This window comes from Paramormyrops kingsleyae, chromosome 2 (assembly GCF_048594095.1).
Source record: "Paramormyrops kingsleyae isolate MSU_618 chromosome 2, PKINGS_0.4, whole genome shotgun sequence".
NCBI classification, from domain to species: Eukaryota; Metazoa; Chordata; class Actinopteri; order Osteoglossiformes; family Mormyridae; genus Paramormyrops; species Paramormyrops kingsleyae.
This window is the reverse complement of record NC_132798.1, coordinates 17,305,681-17,333,613: the sequence shown is the minus strand read 5'-3', so window position 1 is coordinate 17,333,613 and position 27,933 is coordinate 17,305,681. Positions and strand designations below refer to the sequence as shown.

At 49.7% G+C, this 27,933-nt stretch overlaps 1 protein-coding gene across 2 annotated transcripts; it reads left to right on the top strand.

Annotated features, from left to right (window-relative positions):
* Nucleotides 1–622: 622 nt before the first annotated feature.
* On the top strand, nt 623–26,840 carry atp2a2a (ATPase sarcoplasmic/endoplasmic reticulum Ca2+ transporting 2a). Of its 2 annotated transcripts, XM_023833810.2 has the most exons (22): nt 625–1,263; nt 2,049–2,066; nt 2,163–2,245; nt 6,918–7,022; nt 9,692–9,830; nt 15,815–15,895; nt 16,046–16,131; nt 16,389–16,686; nt 17,307–17,473; nt 17,868–17,956; nt 18,424–18,526; nt 18,618–18,749; nt 19,630–19,749; nt 19,871–20,089; nt 20,163–20,498; nt 20,621–20,841; nt 21,513–21,715; nt 22,545–22,630; nt 22,732–22,865; nt 23,011–23,128; nt 23,331–23,451; nt 26,000–26,840. In XM_023833810.2, exons 1-22 carry the CDS (start codon nt 1,146–1,148, stop codon nt 26,011–26,013), a joined length of 2,991 nt encoding a protein of 996 aa, XP_023689578.1. In that variant the 5' UTR covers nt 625–1,145; the 3' UTR covers nt 26,014–26,840. The 2 variants fall into 2 exon arrangements, with proteins under 2 accessions (XP_023689576.1, XP_023689578.1); XM_023833808.2 differs by having other exon boundaries at nt 623–1,263; nt 23,331–26,840.
* The last annotated feature ends 1,093 nt before the right edge of the window (nt 26,841–27,933 follow it).

Sequence of the window (27,933 nt, the reverse complement as noted above, 5' to 3'; positions counted from 1 at the left end):
ATTTTCTGCTTCAGTCATTTCCTCTATTTATTAGATATTTATTACATAAATACATACCTCTCCAGGGATAATTATATGTCTATTTTTATGTTTCGTGAGTGCCTTTGTTTTGCTTTGTACGTATAATCCTCTTATATTTTACTGACTGGAGGCAGAATTCCTATGCACTGATGCACAAAGGCAAATGAATCCTGAAGATGACAAACGTCTATTTACGCCTGGAAAATATATAATTTGTAAAAAAATATGAACAGTTTAGTCGTGAAGCGTTTAGAGAGACTTGGATTTATTTACTACCATTTATTATAGCATTTATTATAAAGTCGTATCCGTTCTGCTATGAAGTTGAGTAACACATGTTGAGCGGTGATTCGCGGCGGTTACATGTGAGCGCAACAGCAATGCTCATCACCAGGAGCCGGCGGGGGCGGTCTTGGCGTAGAGGGGGGTGCACAAGCCGGTCGGGAGGGAGTAGCTGATCCATCCACTTTCTGGCGGGGGCGGTCTCGGCGTGGAGGTGGGGGTGGCGGGGGTTTGCACAAACCGGTCGGGAGGGAGCGCAGGGGTGGGAGGGGGAAGAAGCGAAGATTTCCGGACTCGGTCTTATCCAATGAGAAGAGTCCACATGCGGAGCCGGCGAGAGGGGCCGCGGCGGAGCCACTTTCAATAAAACGCGAGGAGCGCCGAGGAGGGCGGTCACTGGCAGGCGGGCAGACGGCGGAGAGCTTCGGAGCTACCCAGCGGTACCTCGAACTGGGCAGTTCGGTGCCGGGTGTTAACCACCAGCGCTCTGGGAATTAACAAGATATCGGGGCACTTTTTCTTTTTTCCAGAGGGAATTTGGCACAGAGCGGCTTTTGACATCCTTAATTCGGGCTGTCTGGGAGAAATTTTGCAAAGAGGGAAGACATCGGCTCCTTTTTGCAGAGATCTGCCGTGTTAACGTTCAGTTGTTTTTTAAATAATTTCTTCCCCATCGTCGTTTGGATTTTTTTTCCCTTTTCTGAAGGTTCCATCTATGCCTTATAGGTCGCTAAAGCGCTAGCTTCATCTGAACATTTTTAGGTTTTTTTTTTTCTTTTAGAGCAGGAGGTGGTTGAATAAACAAAGTAAAGGTGTCTAAGGGAGTAAGGTGACTATCCAGCATGGAGAACGCGCACACAAAGACTGTCGAGGAAGTTTACAGTTATTTCAGCGTCAACGAAAGCACAGGACTGAGTCTGGACCAGGTCAAACGGCAGCGGGACAAATGGGGACCCAACGGTACGTGCCGCGTCCTATCGGCGGCGGGGAGGGGGCTCTGGGCCTGCCGGGTACCGGGCAGAACCCGGGTGCAGTAACCCGGCGTGCTTCAGGGGAGCTCCGTGCCCATGACGTCACCGCTCGGCACCATGTGGATCGCGGCGGCTCAGCTGCATCCCCGCTTGTGTCCCTTATATATCAATGCGTATTTATTCATTAGTTCATTCATAATTGACGGTAATTGTGGCAGCTCGATTTTGTCCCCAGTGAAGAAAAGCGGCGAAGGCCTTTAAAACAGCTCAGTCCGTGGACAGTCGGCCACCTAGCAACTGGTACTAACCGGTGATCGCTCGCCAAAGTCCGCTAAATGACCGGCGGCTGATCTAAGGGACCCCCACTGTGCGTATGGTAGTGCGGTGAAATCCGACACGCTGCCTGTTGTTTTAAGGCCAAACGTGTCCCACGGCCAGCCGAAGTCCCCGGATTGCTGTCCTTCATGTTATTGCACCCATTTACAGCCCAAAATGCGCAGTCCAAACACCCCACACATTGCATTGCGTGTATCCCCTTCTTAAAATTATGAATAGATGATTTTGATCAAGTGATACTAGGTAAAGGTGAACAAGCTCGAACATGTTTGGGAAAGAGAGATGTCTTGCTTCAGTGAATCTTAGTCATTGTCGCATAGGCAGCAATGACTGTGTGTGTTTGTGGGGGGGGGGGCATCATGCTATATCAGCTTTCCGACTAATAACTCTCTACCGGCTTTCTCTTTCTGGTATCTGCTTCGGAATATCGACCTCCAGAGTTGCCAGCAGAAGAAGGTAAAGTGTCCCGTGAAGTAATACAATATCTTCTGAGAGTGAGGATCTGTGACCCTTTCTTGCCTCCTCTGAGTGACCTTTTGTTCTTTCACGCAGGGAAGTCACTGTGGGAGCTGGTCATTGAGCAGTTTGAAGATTTACTTGTGCGGATCCTTCTTCTCGCAGCCTGTATATCGTTCGTAAGTATCCTGCTGTTGATCTAATCTGAAGAGGCATGGTTTTTACTAGAAGCTGGAATTAAAGTGGGTCTTGCATCTCCTGTAACTTCCTGTACAGTATGGCGTGGGCTTGGGTCGTGCTGTACTTCGGGACGCAGGTTAAAATGTGGATTTAATGAGCCCCGTTAAAGAGTCTGACCGGGACGGGCCTGGGATCGTAACTTTTGCTGACGAGCATATTATAACCTTGGGTTTCGTTTTGTGCATGTTGAGTGATGCCTGTGGAGGGAGGAATTTGTGCATTTTGTGAGCATTGCTGGAGATTGGATTGTGTAGCCTGATGTAGAAATGTCGCCTCATGAAACGTGTGATTGAAGGCAGACGACTCCCCATGGACTTAATATCTCTCAAAGTGAAAATCTGAAATTACTAACATTGAATTTTAAGATGCCAGAATTAAGTGACCCTAGTTAGATGTTTGCATGTAGACCAGCCTGGATGGCCTGTCAGTCTGGGGTTCGTGTTGCTTGGGGGGCTAGAGGGGGGCAGGGGGTGAAACAGCTGTGAAAGCCACAGCAGCGTGGGGTGGGAGAGTGTGGAGAGCTTGCTATGTGATGTGAGACGTGTCGACACCCGATCCCTGCTGGAGCCCAGCAAGGTGCAAATTTAACAGCTCCACCCATGTTCCCGGCCTGCTTGGGAAGGCAGCTTCTACCTCAAATATGAATTTCACTTGCAAAGTGGACACTTGGTCTTTCACCTGCAGTTCATTATCTCTCTTGAGTACAGGTGCATTGGAATGCCTCTTTTTGCATACCTCATCCTGCTCTCCTTTAAGACTAAGCGTGGGATCTGCCAGTCATCCACTGCCCCTGCATCATTTTTGCGCGGGTGCTTGTGGCCTTAAGATGGGATTCAAACCAGCAACGTTCTGATGTCAGACACAGAGGGCTAACTCTTGCTTGCACCAGTTTTCTACCTCACACCCTTACTGCTGGTACCCCCTATATTTCTGTGTCTTGGAGCCTGACACAGCCCCCTGCAGCTCTGGGCTTACCGGACCCCAGCGGGAGGACCACCCTGCGGCCTTCATGGCGAGGTGGTTTCCCTGGTGATGAGACAGCACTTCGGGATGAGCAGGGCTTGGGGAATATAACAACCCTGGATTAATTTAGACTTCCTTGTAAGGCCAGACTAAAGTCGGGTTTAAAGGTAGCACACAGCCGGTCTGATGGCAAAGCTTCCATCTTTCACCAAAGAATAGGGGACACTCACAATGCCAGGTCAGAGTCCAACATGACTTAGAGGGTTAGGATACTGTCACTGTGCTTGGAAGGTTGCTGGTTTAAATCCCAAGGTCGGTAGAGTGATGTCACCATGGGCCCCTGAGCAAGGTCCTTAACCCCAACTGCCCAGGGACTGGCTGCCCCTGCTTGTACTTCACTTTGGATAAAGGCATCTTCTGAATAAATTGAGCGTATGTCAAAATACATTCTGAAGATGTTCTGCGACATTATGCACTCAAAGTGTCCTGTGTCATAATAATCCCCTCTCTTATTCTGCTTTATCCACAACGCCCTGCATAACGTGGTGGTATTACTCAGCGATAATAAGTCTTTGCATACATTCACGCTAGGAGCAGATGAAGGAGCAAATTAAGGTATAATGAATAATCATGCCAGTCTGGCCTGGCGTTCTAGCTTACATTTTACGACTTTTATTCATTTGCCTGTTAATGTGCTGGGTTTTTTGATGCAGTAAAGTGGTTGGCATGTGGCACATGACACAGGCATTTGGGTTTTTGGGTCTTATCTAGTTCAGTCATGTGATAACACGTGTCATGTGGAGGTCATGTGCCCCAGGACAGTACACCAGTCTGGCTGTGTGCTTCCTGTGTGCACCAGTGACCATTTATGGTGGAAATCTCTGACCTCCCCTAATCAGTTTGTTTTCAAAGTTTACTATGACTTCCTAACTGAAGAGGCTTTATTTATATCAATATAAACTGCACCCGGTGTTATTTTTACTATAAATGGAAAATGGCACCAGTGCCGACCTTTCAGGCAAATCGCGGTAATCGGATATGTGAAGTTTGGAGTGAAGCCTCGCTCCTCTGCTTCACATCTGTTAGCTACAGCGCCCTGGATCAGAACGGCTCAGATGTGATCGGCGGACGGCAGTTTAATTCCCGAGGAAACGGAGCCGCAGCCTTTCGTCGATCACCGCGATGGCAGCCTCATGCGCAAATACGGCCTGATCGTTTATTCCGGATCCTTCCACAGATTTGTCTCCATGTCTTCGCGAGCACTTCAGTAAAACCTGAAGTTAAAATAAATCGTGGGTGGGGGGGGAGTATGAGCTTATTTATTGGCTGTAACGGCCCCATAGTAGCTGGTGTAGACATGATCTGGTTGTAATGTGTTTCTCAGTTGGAATAAGATGACTAGATGTAGCCTCTGTGCCATTTTCCTCCCCCAACATTCTTTCATGATGGACATCCACACTGGCCACAAACCATCTGATATCCAACAGGCAGTGAGTGGGGGGCTTTTTGACGACTTCTTTAGTGTCACCGAGAGCTGGGCAGGAACGTTTGAGAGCCTCGATGTGACTGGAATGTTCCGCGCAACTCCGCCTGCGGCAGTATGGAGGATACGGCGGAATAATTAGCGAGCTAATTTGGGTACATCATTAGCTGTCAATCTATAGATCACTGCAGTATATGAGCTGCTGCTGCATGGGCTGCCTGTGATGACGGGTGGGCCGTCCAACTCATGATGTCCGCTTCGTGCCAAATAAAACCGAAGCAGCCTGGTGTGCCGCGGCCCAGATTAATCGTATTTTCTGGTTGTATACTTTTACTGTCATGGTCATAATGAGAATTCATGACCTTGGGGCAGAATTAGATGCCGCTCTATTCACCAAGTATGCTACGGCGCACATGGAAATTCTCTTGGTATTTTTGGTTTTCGTCCCATCCGGGGTGAGCCCCTTCCTTCACCGTGGATGGAAGATGGAAGAATGAATGCATGTTTTTTGGTTGTGCTCTGAATCCTGGCAGATGTATGACTTGTTTTCAGGGGGGAACCGTGTAGTGAAGATGGTAGGGAGGCGCAGCAGATTTGTTTGGGTGGAAGTGCAGAGGGCTTTCATGGAGGTGGTGTGAACGTGGATATAGAGCAGTTTCAGCATTGGCTTGCAGTACTTGAAGCCAGTTAATTATTTAAGTACATGCTGTTAAGCTGTAACGGCTAAGGGTTATGGGCGAAGCTGGGAAGTGGGGACCATGACCGTCACTGTCTTCTCTAGCTCACTTCACTTTCCACGGGACTGATCTGGCCCAGTTCTGCTTTCTGTATTACCAGCTGTGCTTCTGCCGGCGGATGTTGTCGTGTCACCGTACTGCATGTGTGTCACTTTTGGATTGGATGTTTTGTGGGAACTGTGGCTTGATGAGGCTGTGAGATTTTTCCTGCCTCTTAAGCTGCTGATCACCGGGACTTGGGTGAAGAAACCTGCAGGATGCCTGACAGACCAGTAGGAGGTGCTCATACATTAGCTATGTGGTCACAGTTGATAGGTAGATATAACATTGATTTAATAGACATTCTAGATAAAAATGACGGACTATTGAGAAAGCAGAGTCAGACGGCCCCTGAAGTAATTTGGGAAGTCGCTGTTTTTCTATTCAGCTGTGATATTTAAATTCCTCCCATTTACAGGGGGTTGGAAGATGTACCTTACCATGAGCTTTTTCTATGTGATTTTAAAGTGGATTTTTTTTTGTTCAGTAGCTTTTTCAGTTACTGCTCTGAAAGTTTGAAAATGGCAGTTTCTGGCAGAGGAATCAAAGGAACACAGATGTGCTCTCAGTTTGTGGTCCGTGATTCAAATGTCACTGTGTTCAGAGAAGCCATATTATCAGTGCTGTGGGTGTGGTGTTCAGTGACCTGTCCACAGGAATCTGTTATGTTGGACGTTAGCGTTATGATACGGCGGTATTGTTGGCCTGTCATGGCCTGACACAGGTCATCTGTGATGCCGTGTTTGTAACGGTCAGCTGCTAGCTGATTGGCTGAAAGCAGTCGAGAGGTCCTGCCCCAGGAAACGGAGCACGCCAATTATTCCCTGAGACCCTGAACTGCTTAATTTCAAAATTTTGTCTCACTTTTTGACTGTTCTGCGTTATGAAAGTGTTGTTCATCACAGGGTGAAATTAAAAAAATGTGAAGCCTATTTTGGGGCTTTTGTGTGACAGAGTGCAGAGGCGTAGACTTTGTACTACACGCGCGGCGTCACCGTGGCGCTACGCTGTCAGCGCCTTGCCATTCCCATGGAAACCTGGGCAGGTCCCAAACGTCGGGACTCTGCCGCCTCCTGCCTGACCTTGTCACGGGGCGGTGACAGGGACGGCCACCTCAATGTGACCGAGGCTTTGCCAGCTTGCTGGGACACCTCTCACCTGCCAATTCGACTTCTGCCAGGCTGGCTTGCTGGACCTCTTACTGGGTAAACTGGCGGTCGGGGCGGGGGGGGGGACTGCAGGTTAGACATGATTCTCGTTACTGGTGGCAGTACTAGACAGCTTAACCTGGTTAAGTAGGTTAGACAATTTGTAATGCTGTGTATAGGCTAACAAAGGCCTCAATTCCATTATTTTTCCATTTAATGCTGACGCCCCCCTTCTTTGCAGGTTCTGGCCTGGTTTGAAGAAGGAGAGGAGACCATCACTGCCTTTGTGGAGCCTTTCGTTATCTTATTAATTCTTATCGCCAACGCCATCGTGGGTGTGTGGCAGGTAAGTTATCCGTCTGTCTTTTCTTCTGTCTTTGGCCGGCATAGGGCGCTCTGGCTCATGCCGATCGCTCCTTTCCTCACCACTTCCTGTCCGAGCCCCGGCCCTCCACACTTCTTTTGAATAATAAATCCTCACACCTGGTGTTTTCAGAAGTGGTCTAATGGAAAGTTCTGTGAAGATCTGCAGGCTCTCACCTCCCCGAGAGCTGTGCTTATAGTTCGGCCTGTGCCCAGAAATCAGAATTGCCGCGAGCACACAGTCATCACTCCAGTCTATTTTTGAGAACCTTACCCACATATGAGTAAATGGCCTCTTAACACTGACAGCATCAAAATCCCACCATTACCACTGGAGCTCATAAACCATCGCAAATCAGAATTTTAAACATTGCTGGAAAAAAACCTGTCACTTGGCCAGTGGTATGAATTGGCCCCATTTCTTTGGTGACAATCTGAATTTGATTTCGATGTCACCAGGGGACACCATGCCTGGAGAGTGTGTGTGTGGGGGGGGGGGGCTCAGTAAATGCCCCCCCCAGTCACCCTTAATTCAGCATAAATCTGACATAACGAACAGAGCTGTTAGGACAGTTAAGCTCAGGGACTGGGTTGGGTGGTGAAAGGTTAACCATCATAATCACCAGGATAATCTCAGACACCGTTGTTCCCGATTGAGCTGTGGACGTCTCCCCCAAGATGCCTTGCTGACCTGGGGTCATCGTAAATGTTTATCTTACAGCCTCGTCTTCCTCGATTTCGGAACGACGATGGAATCTGGCTGCTGTTAGCACATCATAAGATGGGGAATACTGTTTATTTTAAACAGTCCGTTTTAAGAGGGGTTTTGTGTTTGTAGCCAAAAGTCCTTCGCTCTCTTACTTGCTATGAGTTGCTGGGGGGTTGATGCTCTCTTGTTGCTGGGCCCTGCTTTGCCTGGCATTTCAGACTTTATGCCTCCATAGTTTCTTCCTGACATCCCGTTTCCCAGGCTTTGAGAGTCCTCTCCTTTTTTCCTCCCCCTCTCCTGGCGTTCCCGAATGGCTGAGGCGTAACGCGCACCTGGCCACCGTCACAGGAAGCCCACGTTCTTTTGTTGGCTTCCCGCCCACGATAATAATGCCTGTCAACTTTTCTGCTTCTTGTCACGTTGCCAGAAGACCACGGATCTGGCAAAGGAGCGCTTGTTTTGTTGTGTTCATTGATCTTTCTACCTGAAGACTTATTAGATTGAAGTTTCAGGAGATTTCACAAACTAAACAGCTCCTCTCCTCCGCTCTGCGTGTGTATGGATGTTCTCCGCATGCTGTGTGGGTTTCCTCCCACAGTCCAAAGACATGCAGTCATGCTAATTGGTGTCTCTAAATTGTGGGTGTGCCCTGCAATGGGCTGCCACTTCCTGCAAACTGTGCCCTCTACGGCATGGTATAGGCTCCAGACCCTCCCTGCCCAGGATAAGTGGGTAGAGGATGGATAGATGGATGGATAAATGACTCCCGAATCCTGTGCCACAATGAAGTTTCAACCAATGCTTCTTGAGCTTCTCACAAGGAACAGGGGTCTGGAATGTCAGAAGAAGGTTCTGGAACTCACTCTACCTCCCTTGTGAAGCCTGTCACGGAGCCATGACTGCATATGTAATTCCCCCGTTTAGGGTCTCGCTGTCTCTTTTCCCGCGACTTGACCATCGCTGACTGGTTTCCTAAATGCTGCATTGCAGTGTAATGTTAATGTGTTTTTCATGGGGGTCGCTTAGTGAGATTGGACTTTTTCTCGGTTGCTGGTTTTGGAGCTTTCTGTGGTTCTAGCTTGATGGGTGACCGCCTTTGCTGCTGTATTTCATCCCTGCGTTCTTCCCTGTGATCTACTGATGACCAGAGTGGGATTCTCTAACAGGCCCTCATCTCTGAGCCTCGTTTTTTTTTCTCCGTTCCTGTACCTGCCTTTACATTTAAGATATACTGTTAATAAAAAAAAATATAATTTTATTTTAAAATAAATATTGCAGTCAGTGTGTTACCAAAACCTCTTCACAGGCAGCCAGTGGACGCCTGTGTTTTTGTTGGGATTGAAAGGTACACAATCCCTGAAGTGTGGCAGACTCTGATCGCCCACCCCACCTCCAGTCTCCCACACAGTTTAACTGGAAATGATGCCACGGCCAGTCTGTGTTTGTGGAAGGCTGTAGGGGACTCGAGTGAACATTGAACTGTAACGCGGATCTCCGATTCAGCTTAGCTTGCAGTTGAAGCCATCGTGGCTTTGAAATGCTGCTGTACTCACATTAAAATACCCCCCCCCCCCCTCCGCAAGGGGGGTGGGGAGAGAAAACCTGTAAGTGTGTATGAAAGGATGAATTGAACAGAAGGTCGAGACACAATTTTAAAGCATTTTCCAGCAGAGTTTGAGTATTATACCACAAGATTCCTATCCACATAAATGCTTCAGAGGCCGGGTACATAAAGTCCTGATACATTAAGTCTAAATTTATCAAAGTTTGGAGCATTTCTTGTTAATATAAGCGATTAGTTGTTTTGTTTCTGGGTGGGTAGGGGGATGGTGTCTGATCTTAGTTTCACCTGATGAAACTGAATCTCTCATGTTCTGTGTGAAATGTCACAGGGGGGAGGTGGTTAATTAAAATTCGAGGTCTTCGGTGTGTCACCCCCTCAGGAGCGGAACGCCGAAAATGCCATCGAGGCTCTTAAAGAGTACGAGCCCGAGATGGGCAAGGTCTACCGGCAGGACAGGAAGAGCGTGCAGAGGATCAAGGCCAAAGATATCGTGCCGGGGGACATTGTGGAGGTGGCAGGTAAGAGCCAGCGTCTGCGTCTGCGACCGTGTCTGCGCCTGCAAGTGCCTGCGTCTGCGACTGTGCCTGCGCCTGCAAGTGCCTGCGGCAATCGCACTTGTTCATGGGCATAAACAAGGCTTTCTGTATTTCATGTGATCAGACATGTCGACTGAAAACCGCAATCAGTGTTTTCCAGCATTTTCTGAAGCTCGCCTCTCTGACATTCACATGCCTTTCTGCACTGCTGCATTTGCTCTTGATACAGTATTGCCTGCGGTTCACGAACACAATCCGTTCCAGGAAAGTGGTCGTGAACCAATTTGTACGCGAACCAGGGCAGTTTTTCTCATAAGAAAGCACTGAAATTCTATTAATTTGTTCACAAGCATACCAAATAATAATTTTTGTTAATTAATTTTCTGGTTTTTATAGTAAAAACTTTAAAGAAAAACACAATATAGCATGGCAATGGGGTGGACCAAGGCATCACGGGAGCAGAGAGAGACGTGGAGACTTTCTTGCCGGGGAAATCACGCTCTTTATTAACAGTCCTTAACCCTTGTATTGTTGTTAATGTTAATGGTTGAATTTCCCTATTGTCACACGAGTGTTTGCCCGTGTCTTGTGTGTACCTGGTCCAATCCTCGTGTGTATTTACCGTGTGTAAATCTCCCACCGTGTGAGCATCTTGCAGTTCGGCATCTGACAACCTTGTGTTTCCTGTCTGTGTATTTGGGTTCGGTGCTTGTTGGGTGCTTGTTGGGTGCCTGTTGTGGTCCTTCTATTTACAATTGCACACAGGGCATGCTGGGACATGCGCCCCGCCGGTGCTACACTAGTATAAAAAAAGGAATCTGGTCAAGGAATCTGTTCAACCGAATTTTGTACGCGAACCAATGCATTTCTCACTAAATTTTTGGTCGTGAACCAAATGGACCACAGCGTTTGTGAACTGCAGACACCACTGTACCTCTTTTGAAGGGACTTCAATTTCAGGTTCCTCTACCCTGCATGGCTATGCCCTTCGAGACGCTCCTGTTAACCTTTCTGGGGGGTAGGGGTGGGGCTCTCTCAGCTGCCGGTTTGCGCCCCCCCGCCGCTCCCGACACAATGCCTTTTGTGATTGGCCGCTTGGTTTATATTTAGTGGTGGCTCTCGTGTCTAATTTGTGGAATGCTGTTTATTTATATCCCGCCCAGCGACAGAAGCGAGGGTGACAGGTGTCTTGCCCCCCCATTGGGTACACGGGTACATCGCAGCCGTGTATGACGCAGAGTGCTGTTGCGGGGGGGGGGATGGTGACCTTGAGGAGAGCGTGACTGAGATTCGCTGCGGTGTGCGAGACGCTGTTGACGTTACAGGCAGAAAGGCGGGGGGATTGTTCGATCCACTGCATCGGTTTGTCGCTCTTGGGGGGGGGGGGGGTCTGGGAAACTTTCACCGCAAAAACGCGTGTGGGAGGGGCCTCCGAGCCGGGCCTTGCCACCAGCTTGTCTCCCGGAGTGTATCCTAGTCGCTGTGCCGCATTGGGCAGTGCCGTCTGTCACAGTGCCCGCGGCCGGAATCCCCCCCCCCCCCCCCCACCACACCACCGGAGATGAGAAAATGGATTTGGATATGACAGAATTGTGCGTGTACAAAGCTCATAAGCGCCTGACGTAAGCCTCTGCACTGTACTGACGTGGTCTTGAGGGGTGCACTTCAAGGACACACTTGATTGTGACATAAGCATCCTGCCACACTGATCCCAAAGTCGCGGCTTTGGGCTTCACCACGCCCCCTGCTGGAGAAGCGGCGTCAGCAGCCATCTGAGGAGTGTGACCTGATCTATCCTTCGCTGTTTTGCAGGTGTCATTAATGGGGGAGCAGTGGAGAGAGGAAGCGGGGGACTTTATTCGCTGTGATGAGTCAGTTTCTCCGGAGGTGGGGCGGGGGGGCGTCGCACAGAGCAGGCGCACGGCGGTGCACAGGGACGTCACTCAGAAGCTTCAGCAGGGCCACATTTCACCGTCATACGCATTTGACCTTCACTTTCGTTGGCCTGAATAAGCCAGTGTTCAGGGGGGCATCAATGCAGTGCGCCACCCAATCGCAGCCCTGTGTACTTGCATGACCTTGCGGCCGAGCTGTTCTTTGGTGGGGGGTGGGCGAGCGTGTTTCCAGGTATCGGGTCAGTATGTCCTCTTCGGGGTAGAGATGGGGGCAAGAGAACGACCCCCTACCCCCCCCCCCCACCCCCCATCATCCTCACAGAGAGATGACCATGTAGGGAAGTGGTAGCTGACCACGACTGCCCCCCCTCCCCCATCGCTGTCCCATCAGTACCTCCCGTGGACGGAGATCCCAGGCATCTGTGACAGCATGTGGCATTTCGGCCCTCCTGGCCGCGGTGAGCAGGTGCTGGGGGCAGCCAGGTAGCCGGCAGGCCAAGCCCCGTCCCTCTGGGACACTCGGGCTCCTCCATCGTGCTGGAGGCTTGAACCTGGGTCACCTGGTCTCTGATGATCTCTGCAGCTTGACGTCCCGCTTCCCAAGACTCTTCACATTCGTTTTTTTAAACTATGCAGTATTTGGGGTGATAATGAAACTCCACAGCAGAACGAATTCGCTGTTCCCTCAGCTCCGATTCATTTGGCCGTTTGAGAAGCGTGACGGCTGTGTGGCCGGTGGAGGAAGAACCAGACGAACCTTCAGCAGGAAAACGAGACGAACCTGTGAAGCAGGAAATGGAACGGTGCCGGACGGCCGAAAGAGCTTTTAGCTGAAGCAAAAAAGGCTGAGTGGGGGGAACTGACTGTGGCTGGTGTTCTTATTTCGAGCTGAGTAGGCGGAGAGACCATGCAGCCCCGTGGTAGTGAAGGGTTTCTGCTTGCGGAGTGTTCATCCAGTCCCCACATGCCGGCTTCCACGCCTGGATCTCGTCTCAGCCTGGTGACGTCCCCTCTCTCTCACTCCCCCCCCCAGCGCCCCCCAAACCCTCGCGCCGCCTTGGTCCCCGAACATGGTTCCGGCCGCTGTGGCGAGAAAGCTGGGGACGCAGGCACTAGCAGGCCGGCGGAACAGGATGTGATGTTTATGTTCGGGCAGATCCGACCTGATCTCCTGGAGATGTGCTCCAGGCTTGTGGGAAGAAGCACGTCTGTCTTTTGTCTGTAATTGTGCGCACAGTGGCAGCCTTCCTGGGTTTACGTTGCCGGAATAAGCCCCCGTTCCTCAGATGTGCTTGTGTCCTGGATGGTCCGCATGGCTGAAGGGGCCAGTTAAGGAAATGGCGTAAACATGGGTGACGCCCTGGTGTTAACCGGCGTCATGATTCTGCCGCCTCGGGCCCTTTTCCTCTGAGATCTTATCAGGCAGTTAGGCTAGTGGCCCCCCTGTGGTTAGGCAGGGTACTGCAGTTATTCCACCTGCCCAACAACCTCTCACACTTTCCTGTGCAGAATTTTTGCAGTAATATAGGGTGGGTTTTTAGTTAATACTAAAGCAGCCATTAGTATCATACTAAAGTATCCATTTGCAGAGGGAATAACCTTTTCTTTGGGAGTAGGGTGGGTTGACTTCTCCTGTGGGGAGCAATAGTGGACAGTGTATCTATCGACCATCACACTGATGACCGTGTGTGTGTGTGTGTGTGTGTGTGTGTGTGTGTGTGTGTGTGTGTGTGTGTGTGTGTGTGTGTGTGTGTGTGTGTGTGTGTGTGTGTGTGTGTGTGTGTGTGCGCGTGCGCTGTGCGGTCTATCAGGACACCCTGTAACGTGCATCTACTCCCTCGTGGGACATTCCGGATTAGCCTGCCCTGGGCGTGACATCATGTGCCCCCCCCCAGTCCTCGTTACCGACTGGCGGCCTGCTCCGTGATGGTGGGGCCGGCGCTGTTAGCACAGCAGATACCGGCGCCGCCCTTGGATCAGAATGGACTGGAAAGGGGCGGTGCCGGGAAGCCGGGCCCGTTTCTCAGAAAGTGTGTAGCTAAAGCAGGCTGCCGCGGGCCCTTTGCGAGTCTGATTTCAACAGGCACTAATGTGGCCCGTTTCACACGCCCCCCCCCCCCCCCCCCGCCTCACTGCACATGGGGGGCTTTTAAACTCATTTGTCATGCTGTTGTACTGTCTGAAGTGCTGCCTGTCTCAGTCCTGGCTGCACTCGAGGGACCATCTGCATCTGGACGGTTCGGTTCTTGGTCCTGTGGGCTTATCCTGCTCCCCCCATCTGTGGCTTGAACTGTGCCCTCCCCCCCCAGGCAAAAAAATGCCCTTTCAGCTGACTGTCCCACAGGGGGCGTCTGAGGTGAGGAGGTGTTGGGTGAGGTGAGCTAACAGTGGGGTTTGGCGCTATAGTGGATGTGAAATATCACCTGAGGGGGCAGGGGGGATGTAGTGCCCCATTTGTGCCCGCGTCGGCATTGACGCCCTTCTACATGTGGCACGAGGGTGGCAGCTGGCTTGGTAGCTGATCCGTCTACATTTAAACCCTGACCGCCGTTGCGGGGACACGCATTGACATAGTTTGCCCATTTTTGGCCATGCCTATTGTAACCCCCCACCCCAGTGCTATTTTCTTGTCTTGTCCGAGGGCATGGGTATGGTAGGTGTGCCCATCCACTGGGGCTGGTGGCTGGGCCTGGTGGCTGGGCCTGGCCCCCCTCAGCGGCTTGTGGAAGGTGTCTTTCTCCCTGCCTTTGACGCCTCCGGTGTCCTTTGATGTGGGGACTAAATGTCCCCACAATCTGATAAATACCTGATTTTTGACTTTGTGGGGACCAAAAGGGGAAACTCAATCTTCTAAAAATCTGTGACAGCAATCAAAAAACTAAAAATGGCAGAAGCCTTCCAGTTTGTTTGGTTACTTATGGTTAAGGTTAGGGCTGGGATTAGGGTTGTGCCCATAGAAATGAATGTACGGTCCCCAGAATGAATGCAAACATATATGTGTGTCTGCCTGTGTGCATCCTGTACCCTTCTCTGTCTCTCCTAACCTCTCGCCTACATCCGTGGGCGAAATCAGGAACAGTCCCTTCCTCCAGTATGCTTTCGTTTTCTCTTCTGCAAGCAGCGAAAGCGCAGCGCCGGACCTTTCCGTGGGGTGGGCGTTCTGGGGCACTAATGGTGTGGACTTAAATCGCCCACTTCACGTTAGCAGAATCTACCCAAGGCTGATGTTTCTTGGCCATTTTAACAGCATAATCATACCGGCTGTGGGATGAGGGACATGCGACTGACGTAATTCTTATTTTCGGAGCCCGCTTGGTCTAGCAGCAGGTGTCTGTACGGTCTGATAAAGCCCATTATGTTTGGTTTATGTAGTAGGTGCTTTTATCCAAACAGGGTGCATTTTTGGGAGTTAAGGGCCCCCCCTCAGGGCCCCAGCAGTGAAATCACTATGCTGACCCTGGGATTTGAACTGGCGAAGTGCCGTTAACTTGCTTTAGTGTGCCATCGAGTCTGAGCCGTGAATGTGTCTGTCTGTCTGAGTGTGCGTGTGTGTGGGTAATGTGTATATACTACATTCTGGGGACCAAATGTCCCCACAATGTGATTTAAAAAAACCTGTTATATTGACCACAAGGATAACTTAACTTAACTTAAATTTTTAAAAAACCTTTTACTCCAATCAGTAAACTAAAAATGCCAAAAGTCTTGTACAGACACTCCCTGGGTTACGATGGTCTGTATTACGATATTTTGACTTTACAATGGGTAAATGTTTTTCACTTTCTTTACATTATTCAGTAAATAACATGACATTTTATTATAAAATGGGCAAAGTCACTAACACAAAGCCTAACTGCAGGGTATTCTAAGTGTTCTAAGCATGTTTAACATAGGTTAGGCTAGGCTATGATGTTTGTTAGGTTAGGTGTACGATATTTTCACCTTGTTTATCAGAACGTAACCCTATCGTAACCTGGGGAAAGGCTGTATTTTATTTGGTTATTTATGGTTAAGGTTAGGGCTAGGTTAAGATTCAAGATTCAAGCGTGTGTCTGTCTGTGTTTCTCCTAGTGGGAGACAAGGTGCCTGCAGACATCCGCCTATGTTCTATCAAGTCCACCACCCTGAGGGTAGACCAGTCCATCCTGACAGGTGGGGATCATCAGTCCTTCAATATCTGTGTTTTCAGTGTCAGATGCTCCATTATTAGCGTACTTGCACTTTTTGGTCACGCTGTAGGAGCTTAAACACGCTGTAGGGTCCCTGTTGATGGCTTTGACCCTTTCTTCTCCCCTGGGGCAGGAGAGTCTGTGTCTGTCATCAAGCACACAGACCCGGTGCCCGACCCCCGTGCTGTGAACCAGGATAAGAAGAACATGCTCTTCTCTGTAAGTGTCTGTGCTGGCAGGTGGCTTTCAGTGTCATCCCTGGCGTGAGTCTGCTTCTCCACAAATGGCTGTGTACAGTTTATATACTTTTGCAGCACTTTCTAGAACCAGGTGTTATATTTCAGGAATGGAGACCATAGGTTTTTAGGCAGGTGGGGGGTCTGTGATGGAGGTTGATTTCCGGTTATGTTGGACCTGGTGTTGGTACTGTGTCAGGGATCCAATCTGCTCCTGACTTTATGGTGCCGCTCTCCCAGGGCACTAACATCGCTGCCGGCAAGGCTGTGGGCGTGGTGGTGGCCACGGGCATCAACACAGAGATCGGCAAGATCCGTGACGAGATGGCCTCCACGGAGCAGGAGAAGACGCCCCTACAGCAGAAGCTGGATGAGTTTGGCGAGCAGCTCTCCAAGGTGATCTCGCTCATCTGCATCGCCGTGTGGATCATCAACATCGGCCACTTCAACGACCCCGTCCACGGTGGCTCCTGGATCCGCGGTGCCGTCTACTATTTCAAGATCGCCGTGGCGCTGGCTGTGGCTGCCATTCCCGAAGGTAACCGAACACAATATATACGCTGGATACCTATAAATGCACATGCGAGGGTATACAAATGTAATATATACAACTATTAACAATAGTTTCATTCCAACGCCTGGATCACTAAACAACATGGTCACTAAATGAAATGTATGGTTGCCTAGGAGTGACTGCAACTGTGCTTCATGCTGCAAAGATTACTGCTTACTGCTGTCTCACCCAGATACATTTCTTTTAGAATTATGTCAGTGTTACTCTCACTCCGGCGTACGTTGCCAGGTCACTAAATGAGGAGTGGTTATACACCAGATACCTATTACTGCACATCCAAGGGTACACAAATGCGATACATAGGCCAGATACCTTTAAATGCACATCAGCAGGTATGCAAATGCGATATATATCTCCAGATACCTATAAACGCACATCTGCGGGTATACGAATGTGACGTATACATGACATATCTATTAATGCACATCCGTGGGTCTATGAATGTGATGTATACGCCACATATCTGTAAGTGCATATCCACGGGTATGCGGACACGATATACATGCTAGATGCTTATAAATGCATAAGTAACTCAGCACCTGATTAGCAGGGCATTAACATCCTGCTCGCCGCTCCGCCCACAGGCCTGCCGGCCGTCATCACCACCTGCCTGGCGCTGGGCACGCGCCGCATGGCCAAGAAAAACGCTATCGTTCGCAGCCTGCCCTCTGTGGAGACACTGGGCTGTACCTCCGTCATCTGCTCCGACAAGACGGGCACCCTCACGACCAATCAGATGTCCGTGTGCCGGGTAAGCCCGCCCACCTCCTGGGAATCCTGCCACAGCGGCCGTCCTTATGGCTTTTTAGACTTCAGAAGCTCTGCTACTAACACATTTACCTTGTATAGTGCCATTCTGGCCCTCCCTGATCAGTCTTGGTAGATTGCTGTCCCTCTGATGTGGGAGGAAGCTGTATTTTTTTTTTTTTTATGTTCTTTCAGTCATTCTTCAGCATGTGTCACTCCGTCTCCCCCCCATCTGACTAATCGCTGGTCCCACACTCACCGTCTCGCTCCTGAGGAACTCCCTGTGCCTTTGCTCTTCCTCAGGCCCATTCCTTCTCTTTCACTTTGTCCCGCCCTCCCCCCTTCCGTTCTTGTGGGCCTTCTCTCTGTGCTGAACCCACATGTCATTTCGGTTCCAGATGTTCGTCATCGATAAGGCTGAAGGGGACAGCTGCTCCCTGAATGAATTCACCATCACTGGCTCCACGTACGCCCCAGAGGGAGAAGTGTGAGTACTGGCACGCTAATGGTCACCGTCCGTCTCGCATTCGTAGCCCAACTCCTCGGGTTTGTGTTCAGCCCGGAAATTTTGTTTGCCCCTAAGGGGTGACAAAATAATAAAAACAAAATGGAAAATGTTACTAGCCCCTAGTAGCCTCTGAAAACATAAGTGGCCCCTTTGAAAACTGCCCCCTAAAGGCCTTCCCAGTTAAGGTTTTCTGCAGGCGTCACTGGGCACGCTAAGCCGTAAGCCCCGTACGCTGAGCCATACCCCCAGTTATGCAGCCGTATGCTCCCTACGCATATTCACGCTTCCTGCTGACCTGGTAGCGAGTTATAGAATGTCAGCTTCACTGACTGCTTCATTGTGAGGTCAGTTAGCCTCAGGTGATGAATGCCGGGATTGATGTGAATATGTGTCTATTGAATGCCACGCCCCTGTCTGAACAACGGGTGTCGTTTTACACCGTGAAGGTTCCATGATAACCGGTCTGTGAAGTGCTCCCAGTATGACGCCTTGGTGGAGTTGGCCACCATCTGTGCCCTCTGCAACGACTCCTCTCTGGACTTTAACGAGGCAAGTGTCTCTGCCAAGAACGCTGCCCCCTGCTGGTGAGATCAGTCGGACACTGCTTTAGCATCAGATGGTAAACCTGCGTGTTTTTCAGGCCAAGGGGGTGTACGAGAAGGTGGGGGAGGCCACCGAGACTGCCCTCACCTGTCTGGTGGAGAAGATGAACGTGTTCGACACCGACATTAAGGGCCTGTCCAAGATCGAGAGGGCCAATGCCTGCAATTCGGTACGTGCTCAGGCCGGCATGCGGCCTGCTGGCGCAGAGGCCTTTTAGCGGTCATGCTGGCTTGGGGACGGCCATTGAAGTTGTAGCCAGACCACTGATGGATGTCTGTTTACTTTTTATAACTGCTAATCTGTCCTGGGCTGGGTTCCGGTGATTTTGGACCCCGTCTCGGAAAGCACGTATGAACACGGGGACGGCTAATGCTATGGGTGACTTGGAGACAACAGTCTGCCTAATGCACATGTTTTAGTCTGGGTGAGGCAGTGCTACTATAATTGTGATGTTTAAATTTAGTTTTAATTTTTAAATTCAGTTTTCATTTGAAATCCAGCGTTAGTTTTTTGTGGATTTGTTTTAATTGGTTTTCATTTTAAAGATGTATTCTGAAAATTGAACGTGTCTGATCTTAATGTGTCTGTCCTATATTGATGTTGGAGGTGCACCATATATTGATATTGGTCCGATGTGTCAATTTTGGCCAATTATTGCCGGCCTATTTTTAAATTTCTTAAATATTAAAAGTTAGCAGCAATAGAACTATAAACACAACCACTAAAATAATGGACACGATTGCATTGGACGAGCAGCCATTTTCTGTGGTGGAGGACTTGGGGTTGACTCATTCACCCATCTCGAGAAATATAGGAAATATAATTTACCACAAAATAAGAATGATGATTACCAGTAACAATAGCCTCCCCCCTGCCCCAAAAAAGTGGCTCAGATTAATTGGTTATTGCTACCCCTAACTGTAAAACTCTGTAGCCCATAACTTGAGTTTAGTCAACATTCCCCTTTGATGTGAGCATTTAATTTATGAACAGGTCACTGGTTTGTCCATGTGTGCACACATGTATCTGACAGGCTTGATTTCTGGCAGGTGATAAAGCAGCTGATGAAGAAGGAGTTCACCCTGGAGTTCTCCAGAGACAGGAAATCCATGTCTGTTTACTGCACCCCCAACAAATCCCGGTCCTCAATTGGCAAGATGTTTGTCAAGGTAGCGTGAGACCTGTAATCTGGTTGGCTCTTTGGGCACCTGTAACGCCTTTGGGTGTCGTGTGATTGGCTAAGCAGCGGTGAGTGGGAGTGACACTTCCTGTACTGGCCCTCCTCTGCAGGGCGCTCCAGAGGGCGTGATTGACAGGTGTACGCACATCCGTGTGGGCAGCAACAAGGTGCCCCTGACATCGGGCATCAAAGATAAGATTTTGTCGGTGATCCGGGAGTACGGCACGGGCCGGGACACCCTGCGCTGCTTGGCGCTGGCCACGCGTGACAACCCTCTGAAAAAGGAGGATCTGGTGCTGGTGGACACAGCTCGCTTCATCGAGTACGAGGTAACAATGCCCACCGAGTGGCCTTTCGCATCTTATAGGATGCAGCCCAGTCACGCCGTCTCTGTCTGCGCAGTCGGACCTGACTTTCATCGGCTGCGTGGGCATGCTGGACCCGCCCCGAACTGAGGTGGCGGCCTCCATCCGGCTGTGCCGCCTGGCCGGCATCCGGGTCATCATGATCACGGGTGACAACAAGGGCACGGCCGTGGCCATCTGCCGGCGCATCGGCATCTTCAGCGAGGACGACGACGTCAACGGCATGGCCTTCACGGGCCGCGAGTTCGATGACCTGTCGCCCCAAGGGCAGCGTGACGCCGTCTTGAAGGCCCGCTGCTTTGCCCGCGTCGAGCCCTCCCACAAGTCCAAGATTGTTGAGTTCCTGCAGTCTTTCAACGAGATCACAGCCATGGTGGGTCCTGGTAGTCCTAGTAAAAGTACAAAAAGCAGGGTAGCACATCAATACTAGCAGTCAAATGAGACGATGTCAGGGGTGGCTGTTTTATACGTCAGACTCTCTGTCGCCCTCTACAGACTGGAGATGGTGTGAACGATGCCCCAGCCCTGAAAAAGGCAGAGATTGGCATTGCCATGGGATCAGGGACAGCTGTGGCCAAGACTGCCTCCGAGATGGTGCTGGCCGACGACAACTTCTCCACCATAGTGTCGGCGGTGGAGGAGGGCCGGGCCATCTACAACAACATGAAGCAGTTCATCCGCTACCTTATCTCGTCCAATGTGGGCGAGGTCGTCTGGTGAGGGTCACGCAGGGGACGGCGATGTCCGCTGCTTCCGGAATGCTCAACACAATTTTCTTCCGACGTGTGGCCATTTGACGTGCAGCAGTAGACGTTCCGGTTCGGAGAAGTGGGCCAACCTCATTAATGTAGCCACACACACCAGTCACAGAATGAGTCCATGTATGATTAAACAAGACTCACTGAACACTGTGTCTCTGGGAAGAATCCTTTAAAAACTCCCATTGGGAGTGTCAGGCACCTTTTAATCTAGATTAACCCCATTTCTCATTGGCTAATTTGGTTGATGCTGGGTCAGGGGTGTATATGAGAACTGGCCATAGCTGAAAGCTGATTGGCCCCACCTCCGGAAGTCCCTTCTTCTTTATCACTGAACAATTCAATACACAGTATTGACTTGGCCCTTCTGAATGAATTATGGCCCATTTTATGCCCCTTGCTTAAAAAATCCTAGCATTTCCCCTGCTTTGGGTTAAAGCAGGCAGAGAGATGGTAATAGTGCCCACAGAAGCTGGTGCCTAATGTGGTGTCTACGTTAGTTTAACCTGTCTGCTGTAACACTTTTATTTTCTAATGATGAGGCTATTAATGACTAAGAGGTGAAACGATGCCATGGCGGGATCCCGGATATCTCTGTGTGTGTTGACTGTCCGTCTCCGTGCCTCCAGCATCTTCCTGACGGCGGCGCTCGGCTTCCCAGAGGCCCTGATCCCCGTACAGCTGCTGTGGGTGAACCTGGTGACTGACGGCCTTCCCGCCACCGCCCTGGGCTTCAACCCGCCCGACCTGGACATCATGAACAAGCCGCCCCGCAACGCCAGGGAGCCCCTCATCTCTGGCTGGCTCTTCTTCAGATACCTGGCCATCGGATGTGAGTGTCTGAACGAGGCTGATGCGCATTAGGCCTCTGTGACTGTGATCAGAAGGTTGCTGGTTTGTATCCCAGCCTAGGCAGAATAGGGTGCCAGACAAATGGCCAACCTTGCATTCTGACTTCAAACTTTGCTTTTAACTATATATACACTATATGGACTTAAGTATGTGGACACCAGCCTGTCCAACATCTCACTCAAATCAAAGGACATTAATAAGAAGCTGACTGACCCTTAGTCGCTATAACAGCCTGTACTCCTCTGGGAAGGCTTTCCATTAGATGCTGGAACATTGCTGGTGGGATTTGCTGCCGTTCAGGTTGGGTATTGATGCTGGGTGATCAGGTCCCTTTCTGTGACTCTTTGTGGCCCCCACCTCACAGCTGGACTTGCCCAGATGTTTCTACTTCATAATCACTTCACTTGTGGCTTTAGCAGGACAGAAATGAGGAGAACCAACTTGTTGGAAAGGTGTCCAGTGACGGTGCTGGGCTGACTAACCTCTTCTGTATGACCCCCAATCTGCTGCCATTGATGCCATGTTGGAGGTTGCATGGCTGTGTGCTTAATTATACACCTGTATGTCAGCAGTGGGTGTGGCCTATGTGACCCATTCCTGTAATTACTATGGGTGTCCCAATACCTTTGTCCATATGGTGTATGTGTATGTATGTTTCAAAGGAGAGCATGATGTGACATGCAGGAAGAGGCATTCCAGTGTAGCTGCATCATCCCATTCTATTCCATTATTCCATTTGCATTTCACTTCAAATGAGAGGCACCCAGAAGGGTCCTCCTGCTTAAGCCGTGCCCTGCCCCCCCATCCAGGTTATGTGGGTGCTGCTACCGTGGGTGCTGCTGCCTGGTGGTTCATTGCTGCTGAAGATGGCCCCCGGGTCACCCTGTATCAGCTGGTAAGGCCTTCACAGGCTTGAGCTGAGGTCGCCATGGGGCATTGGGCTTCAAGAAGTAAGAAATGATTCATTGGCCACTTGTACTGTTTTTGTCCAATCAGAGCCACTTCCTGCAGTGCTCCCCAGACAACCCTGAGTTCCAGGACCTGGAGTGCGAGGTGTTCGAATCTCCCTACCCCATGACCATGGCTCTGTCTGTGCTGGTCACCATCGAGATGTGCAATGCTCTCAACAGGTAGGCCCCATCCCCTTGTGTGGAGGCTCCGCCGACATTTAACAGAGCGGTGAAGTGGATTTTTCAGGAAGGTCATACTCGCGGTTACCCTGTGGGCTGGTCCTCTCCCATGGTGACCCTGCCCAATCTGCCGTCTTTCCCGCAGCCTGTCAGAGAACCAGTCCCTGCTGCGTATGCCCCCCTGGGAGAACATCTGGCTGCTGGGGGCCATCTGCCTGTCCATGTCCCTGCACTTCCTTATCCTCTACGTGGAGCCGCTGCCGGTGAGGGCTTCGCCCACCTCAGGGCTCAGGGCCACGGCTGGCTTCATGACTGCTGACCAGTTCCAGTATAGATCATGGCCTTAGTATAGCATTGCAACAGGCAGTCATAATAGCGATAATAATAATGATAGGCTCTTTCTGATGTGTCAGTAAACACAATGTCCCCCCCAGCCCAGCGTTTATCTGTCCTCTGTCTCCTCAGATCATCTTCCAGATCACCCCCCTGAATGTCCCCCAGTGGCTGATGGTGCTGAAGATCTCCCTACCTGTCATTCTGCTGGACGAGATGCTCAAATTCATAGCACGCAACTACCTGGAACCTGGTAAAGAGCTAGAGTGCCCTGTGCCGAAGGGGGGCGGGGCCTGTGGGCCGATGGGCTGCATGGAGGGTGTGTCCTGGTCCTTCGTGGGTGTGGCCTTACCCCTGGTGCTGTGGCTCTACAGTACTGACACTAATGTGGTAGACATGTTCTGGTCCTGACTGGCATGAGCACGGTGTGGGCGGAGCTTAACACTCATCTAATGACATTAACGACACCGGGTTTAACAACTACGGCAGAATGAACCGGAACCACCGCTTGCATCGACAGCGACCATCGCCGGGATTTCCTGCTGATCCTCTGGACAATGTCACCGCCGATTCTTTACTGTCCCATTTTAAACCTGTATTTTAAAAAGTCCTCATGACTAATTTCATAGCATATATTTTTTTGGTCCTTCCTTCTGTCCCAAATATAGATGAGGCAGGGACTGTCATGCAACATCTATGTAGGTATAACACTTTTTTTATGCGGTTTTTTTTTGGGGGGGGGGGGGAGGTAGGAGTCACTGGCATGTACCCTGCTCTTGTTTACTAATGTTTTGTTGTTGTCTTCAGAACAACTGCGCCCCCTGTCAGGTGGTGGAGTAGTGCCACGCAGCAGGCTGAGGAGAGTGTGTATGTGTGTCTGTCTGCCTGTCCATCTGAGTGGCTAGTGTACACCCACTGCCCTTGCACAGGGAAATGTAAGGGGGTGTTTTTTCTAAACACACATTTTCTTTCCTACTCTTGGCAGAGCCCAGCTACCTCAGTAATGCTCATTAATGTTTTATTTTTTCTTCATTTTTTATGACCGCAAACATTCTTCCATCACTCTATTCCCCTGAAACTGAATTATACCCTTAGATGTACTAAATGAAATAAGCAGCTGTCTCTGTTTTCTTTATTATTTTTAATGTATTGATTTAAAAAAAGAAGAATTTGTAGGCCAAGGGACAAGGGAGAAGTTGTGCGGCTGTAGCCGAACTGAGATGGGTGTTGATAGTGATATCCTGCTTTGTAAAACCTAACTGAGACCGGTGTTGATAGTGATATCCTGCTTTGTAAAGCCTAACTGAGACGGGTGTTGATAGCGATATCCTGCTTTGTAAAATAGGGACTTAAAACCACACAGTCCCAACTACAGGACAGTACTCACTGAGTCTGCGTTTAAGATTTCGCCTCTATCTTATGTGTGGCACTGCTGAAATTGATCCTGTTTTTTTTTTTTTATTCAACTGTAAATAGTTGTGCACATACTGTACTTGAATTGTGAAAGTTTTCGAGCTGCTGCCTATTTTAAACCATTGAGCACAAGTACTGTGGTCTGTAGCTCTGTGTGTGTGTGTGTGTGTGTGTGTGTGTGTGTGTGTGTGTGTGTGTGTGTGTGTGTGTGTGTATATGATGACACATCCTCACCTTGACAGGAGCTCCTTGTGATCAATGTTCCTTTGAAATGCAGTAAAAATGTATGTTTGCACAACACTGGAGCGGTATTTGCAGGTGTGAGGGTTTTAAGAGGTTATACTTTTCTGCTGTTATACTAACCTTGTTCTACATGGGGGAGTCTGCGTTAAATGCCCCCCCCCCCCCCCCTGAGGCTGCGCTGGTTTTCATCTGCCGTACTGCGGTTCTGTTCAGGTTTCCTTCGTGCACTATTTCATACCTCCATTCTCCCACAATTCCCTGCCTTGCCCTCTGTTTCCCCGTATGGCCGGACCCCTTTGCATACCGGCACTCCTCGCTCCCTCTCTCTCGTCTCATGCCACATGGGTGCCTGATCAGGTGCCTGATCCACCATTGTTTTCTGCTCCCTGTAGAGGTGAGGTTTAGTACCTGGGGGACAGGGGGGGGTGGCTTGCCTTTGGCTTCTGCCTTCGCTTGGGTTTGACCAGAGGCTTTTTTCTGCTTTTTAAGACACTGCAGCTGAGTGTAAACAAGCACAGGCCACTGACGATTGAGGGCGACGTAGTGCTCCTTAACTCCTTTACTGGGGCACCAGTCAAGGTCGCGACTGAACACTGTGGGCTGCGGCTTTGCGGGGAGACATCCAGCTTACTTTACTTTTTTCTTTTTTTTTTGCAGGTATATTCACCACAGATTCTAGAAATAGTTTGTAGAATTTCTGTTTTCGTTTTCGCACACGCACAGTGAAGCGATTATCAGATAAATAGACTGTGACTGACTCTCCGGGGAGTTGGAGTTCATTAGGGACTTTTGCGCCCTCTAGCTGCCAGGGTCTGTCAGCTCCTTAAATGTGTTACGTTAGACACCCTCAGCGGTAAAGGAAAACCACTATTTAACCAGTGCTGCATGTTTGCACAAATATATTTAACCTTTTTAACCAAGAATAACTTCACCCGTGTGTTTTTTTACAAAGCTTTCAGTATAAAGCTGCTGATCGACGGGCTCCGTGTGAAAACACGGAATGTAGGGGCGCTTCTCACGTGACTCTGAATGTTCTGTGAGGGTCCGCTCTCATCTTTTCACTCACATGTGCTTTTTTTGTGCTCCAATTTTTGCTCTCTTCCCTAATTCTCTCCCTCTCTCTCTTCCTCCCCCCCTCTCTCTAGCTCGGGATGTGTAAACCCGCAAAAACCCGGGATGTGTAAACCCGCAAAAACCCTATTCAGGATCAGAGGTTTTCTTTTAGTGTTGTGCATGTGTGTTGTGAGCAGCACATCATCTTCCAAAGACGTGCATGTAAAAAAAAAAAAAATATATGTAAAATAAAATGTTTAAGAGAAGGGAAGGGCAAAGGGATATCAAATATGATTACAAAGATTATTCTTAATTGACAGAGAGAGCATGTTTTAATGGACTTTTAAAAGGAGAAAAGTGGGAAATCAGCCAGTTCCAGTCTACCGTGTCTACCTTCCCCCATCTGACCTCACTGCAGGGGGGGGGGGCTTCGCTTAGCCTCCGACCACAAATATGAACGTCTAAAAAGGGTGTTCACATCCCTTTTAAACTTTGTGTACAATGTCATAGTTTTATATCAATGTACTGCAGTGCATGCCCTCCAGTTGAGAGTAATCAGAACTTTTATCAGAAATTTATATAATAGCTATGTATATTATTGCTGCGTTCAAGTCTATAAAATAAGCCATTTATAAGCAAACTGTTTAAATGTTGAATGACGAAAGCTCAAAGTCACCATTTCATCTTTTCCTAAGGAAATGATTTTTTTGGCAGGGGATGGGTGGGCTTTGCGTGTGCGAAATAACCAGAACCTTTCGTTTTGCACTGTGATGTAACCGATAAAGGGATTCTGCAGTATGGTGCCGGAAGCAGTCGGTCGCTTCCGGCCACCTGGATCCCAGGCGGCTCCGAGCTCCCGAGTCCCGGTGCTGATGACTGTGCCGTGCATCACATGACCTGTGGTTTCAGTGAAATAAACCAAATTGTACATGATTAGAGGCTTCCTTGTGTTTGTGCGTCTCATGTGGGGAGTCCTGGGGCTGAAACAAATCATCATGCAGCAACACAAGCAGGGGGGCCCTCGGCTAATATGGGTAAGGGCCGTGAGGGATCAAGCAGTGATGCAACTAAAATTGATGCAAAATCATTAAGCTGCTGCTTTTTTTTTTTAAGGCTGAAATGTAAGTAGATCCATGCATTTCATGTAACCACTTGTCCTATTTTGGGTTGTAAGGGATCTGGAGCCTATGAGCACAAGGCAGGGAACAATGACGATTGGGCACCAACCCAGCACAGGGCGCACACACCCCATTCACTCACACAGACACACCTCAGGTGTGAGGTGACAGTGCTAACTACTGCACCAGCATGTAGAGACCTGCACTCCCACGGGACCCAACGCACCGAGTGCGGCACGGGACAAGATTTGATGGGTGAATGCGGGTGCGGGCGGTAAGATCCTCATGTATGTGCGGGTTGCGGGAGAATAGAATTAATCGCGGGACTCCCGCAAAATGGAATTATCTTAAAATTAATTTATTAAAAACAAATACTCTTATCTACTGTACAAAAGCAACAAGAACGACTAAATTAAAATAATTTACAGAAACTCTGAGTGCCGGGGGGACGTAACCGGACACCCCAAGAAGGAATCAGCCTGGTGCTTGGACAGGATGGCATGTTCTGAAAAGCTCCTCGTTCGTGTCCATGTTCATCATTCCATTTAATTAAACTCAAATAAAACGAAACATTTGTTTATTTTCCGTTTCTTTTTTTATATATACTCAAAAGGGAAGCAAGTGAAACAAATAACAGAGTAGCAGGAAGAAGCAGTAAAAATAAAACTACTTATATGTTTACCTACGGGATTTTGCGGGCAGAAGCGGGACTGAAGAATCCGTCCCGCGCAGGTCTCTACCACCATGCCTCCTGCTAGGAGGCCCACTGACTCTCGCCGCCAGGGCCCTGGGCTGTAGGAGGCCCACTGACTCTCGCCGCCAGGGCCCTGGGCTGTAGGAGGCCCACTGACTCTCGCCGCCAGGGCCCTGGGCTGTAGGAGGCCCACTGACTCTCGCCGCCAGGGCCC

What these genes read in the sequence shown, in the direction of transcription:
- atp2a2a (XM_023833808.2), top strand. Translation starts at nt 1,146, where the DNA reads ATGGAGAACGCGCACACAAAGACTGTCGAGGAAGTTTACAGTTATTTC. An exon ending in ATCAGATGTCCGTGTGCCGG is followed by an intron (nt 17,474 to 17,867) that starts GTAAGCCCGCCC and finishes TTTCGGTTCCAG; the next exon opens with ATGTTCGTCATCGATAAGGC. An exon ending in CAGATACCTGGCCATCGGAT is followed by an intron (nt 21,716 to 22,544) that starts GTGAGTGTCTGA and finishes CCCCCCATCCAG; the next exon opens with GTTATGTGGGTGCTGCTACC.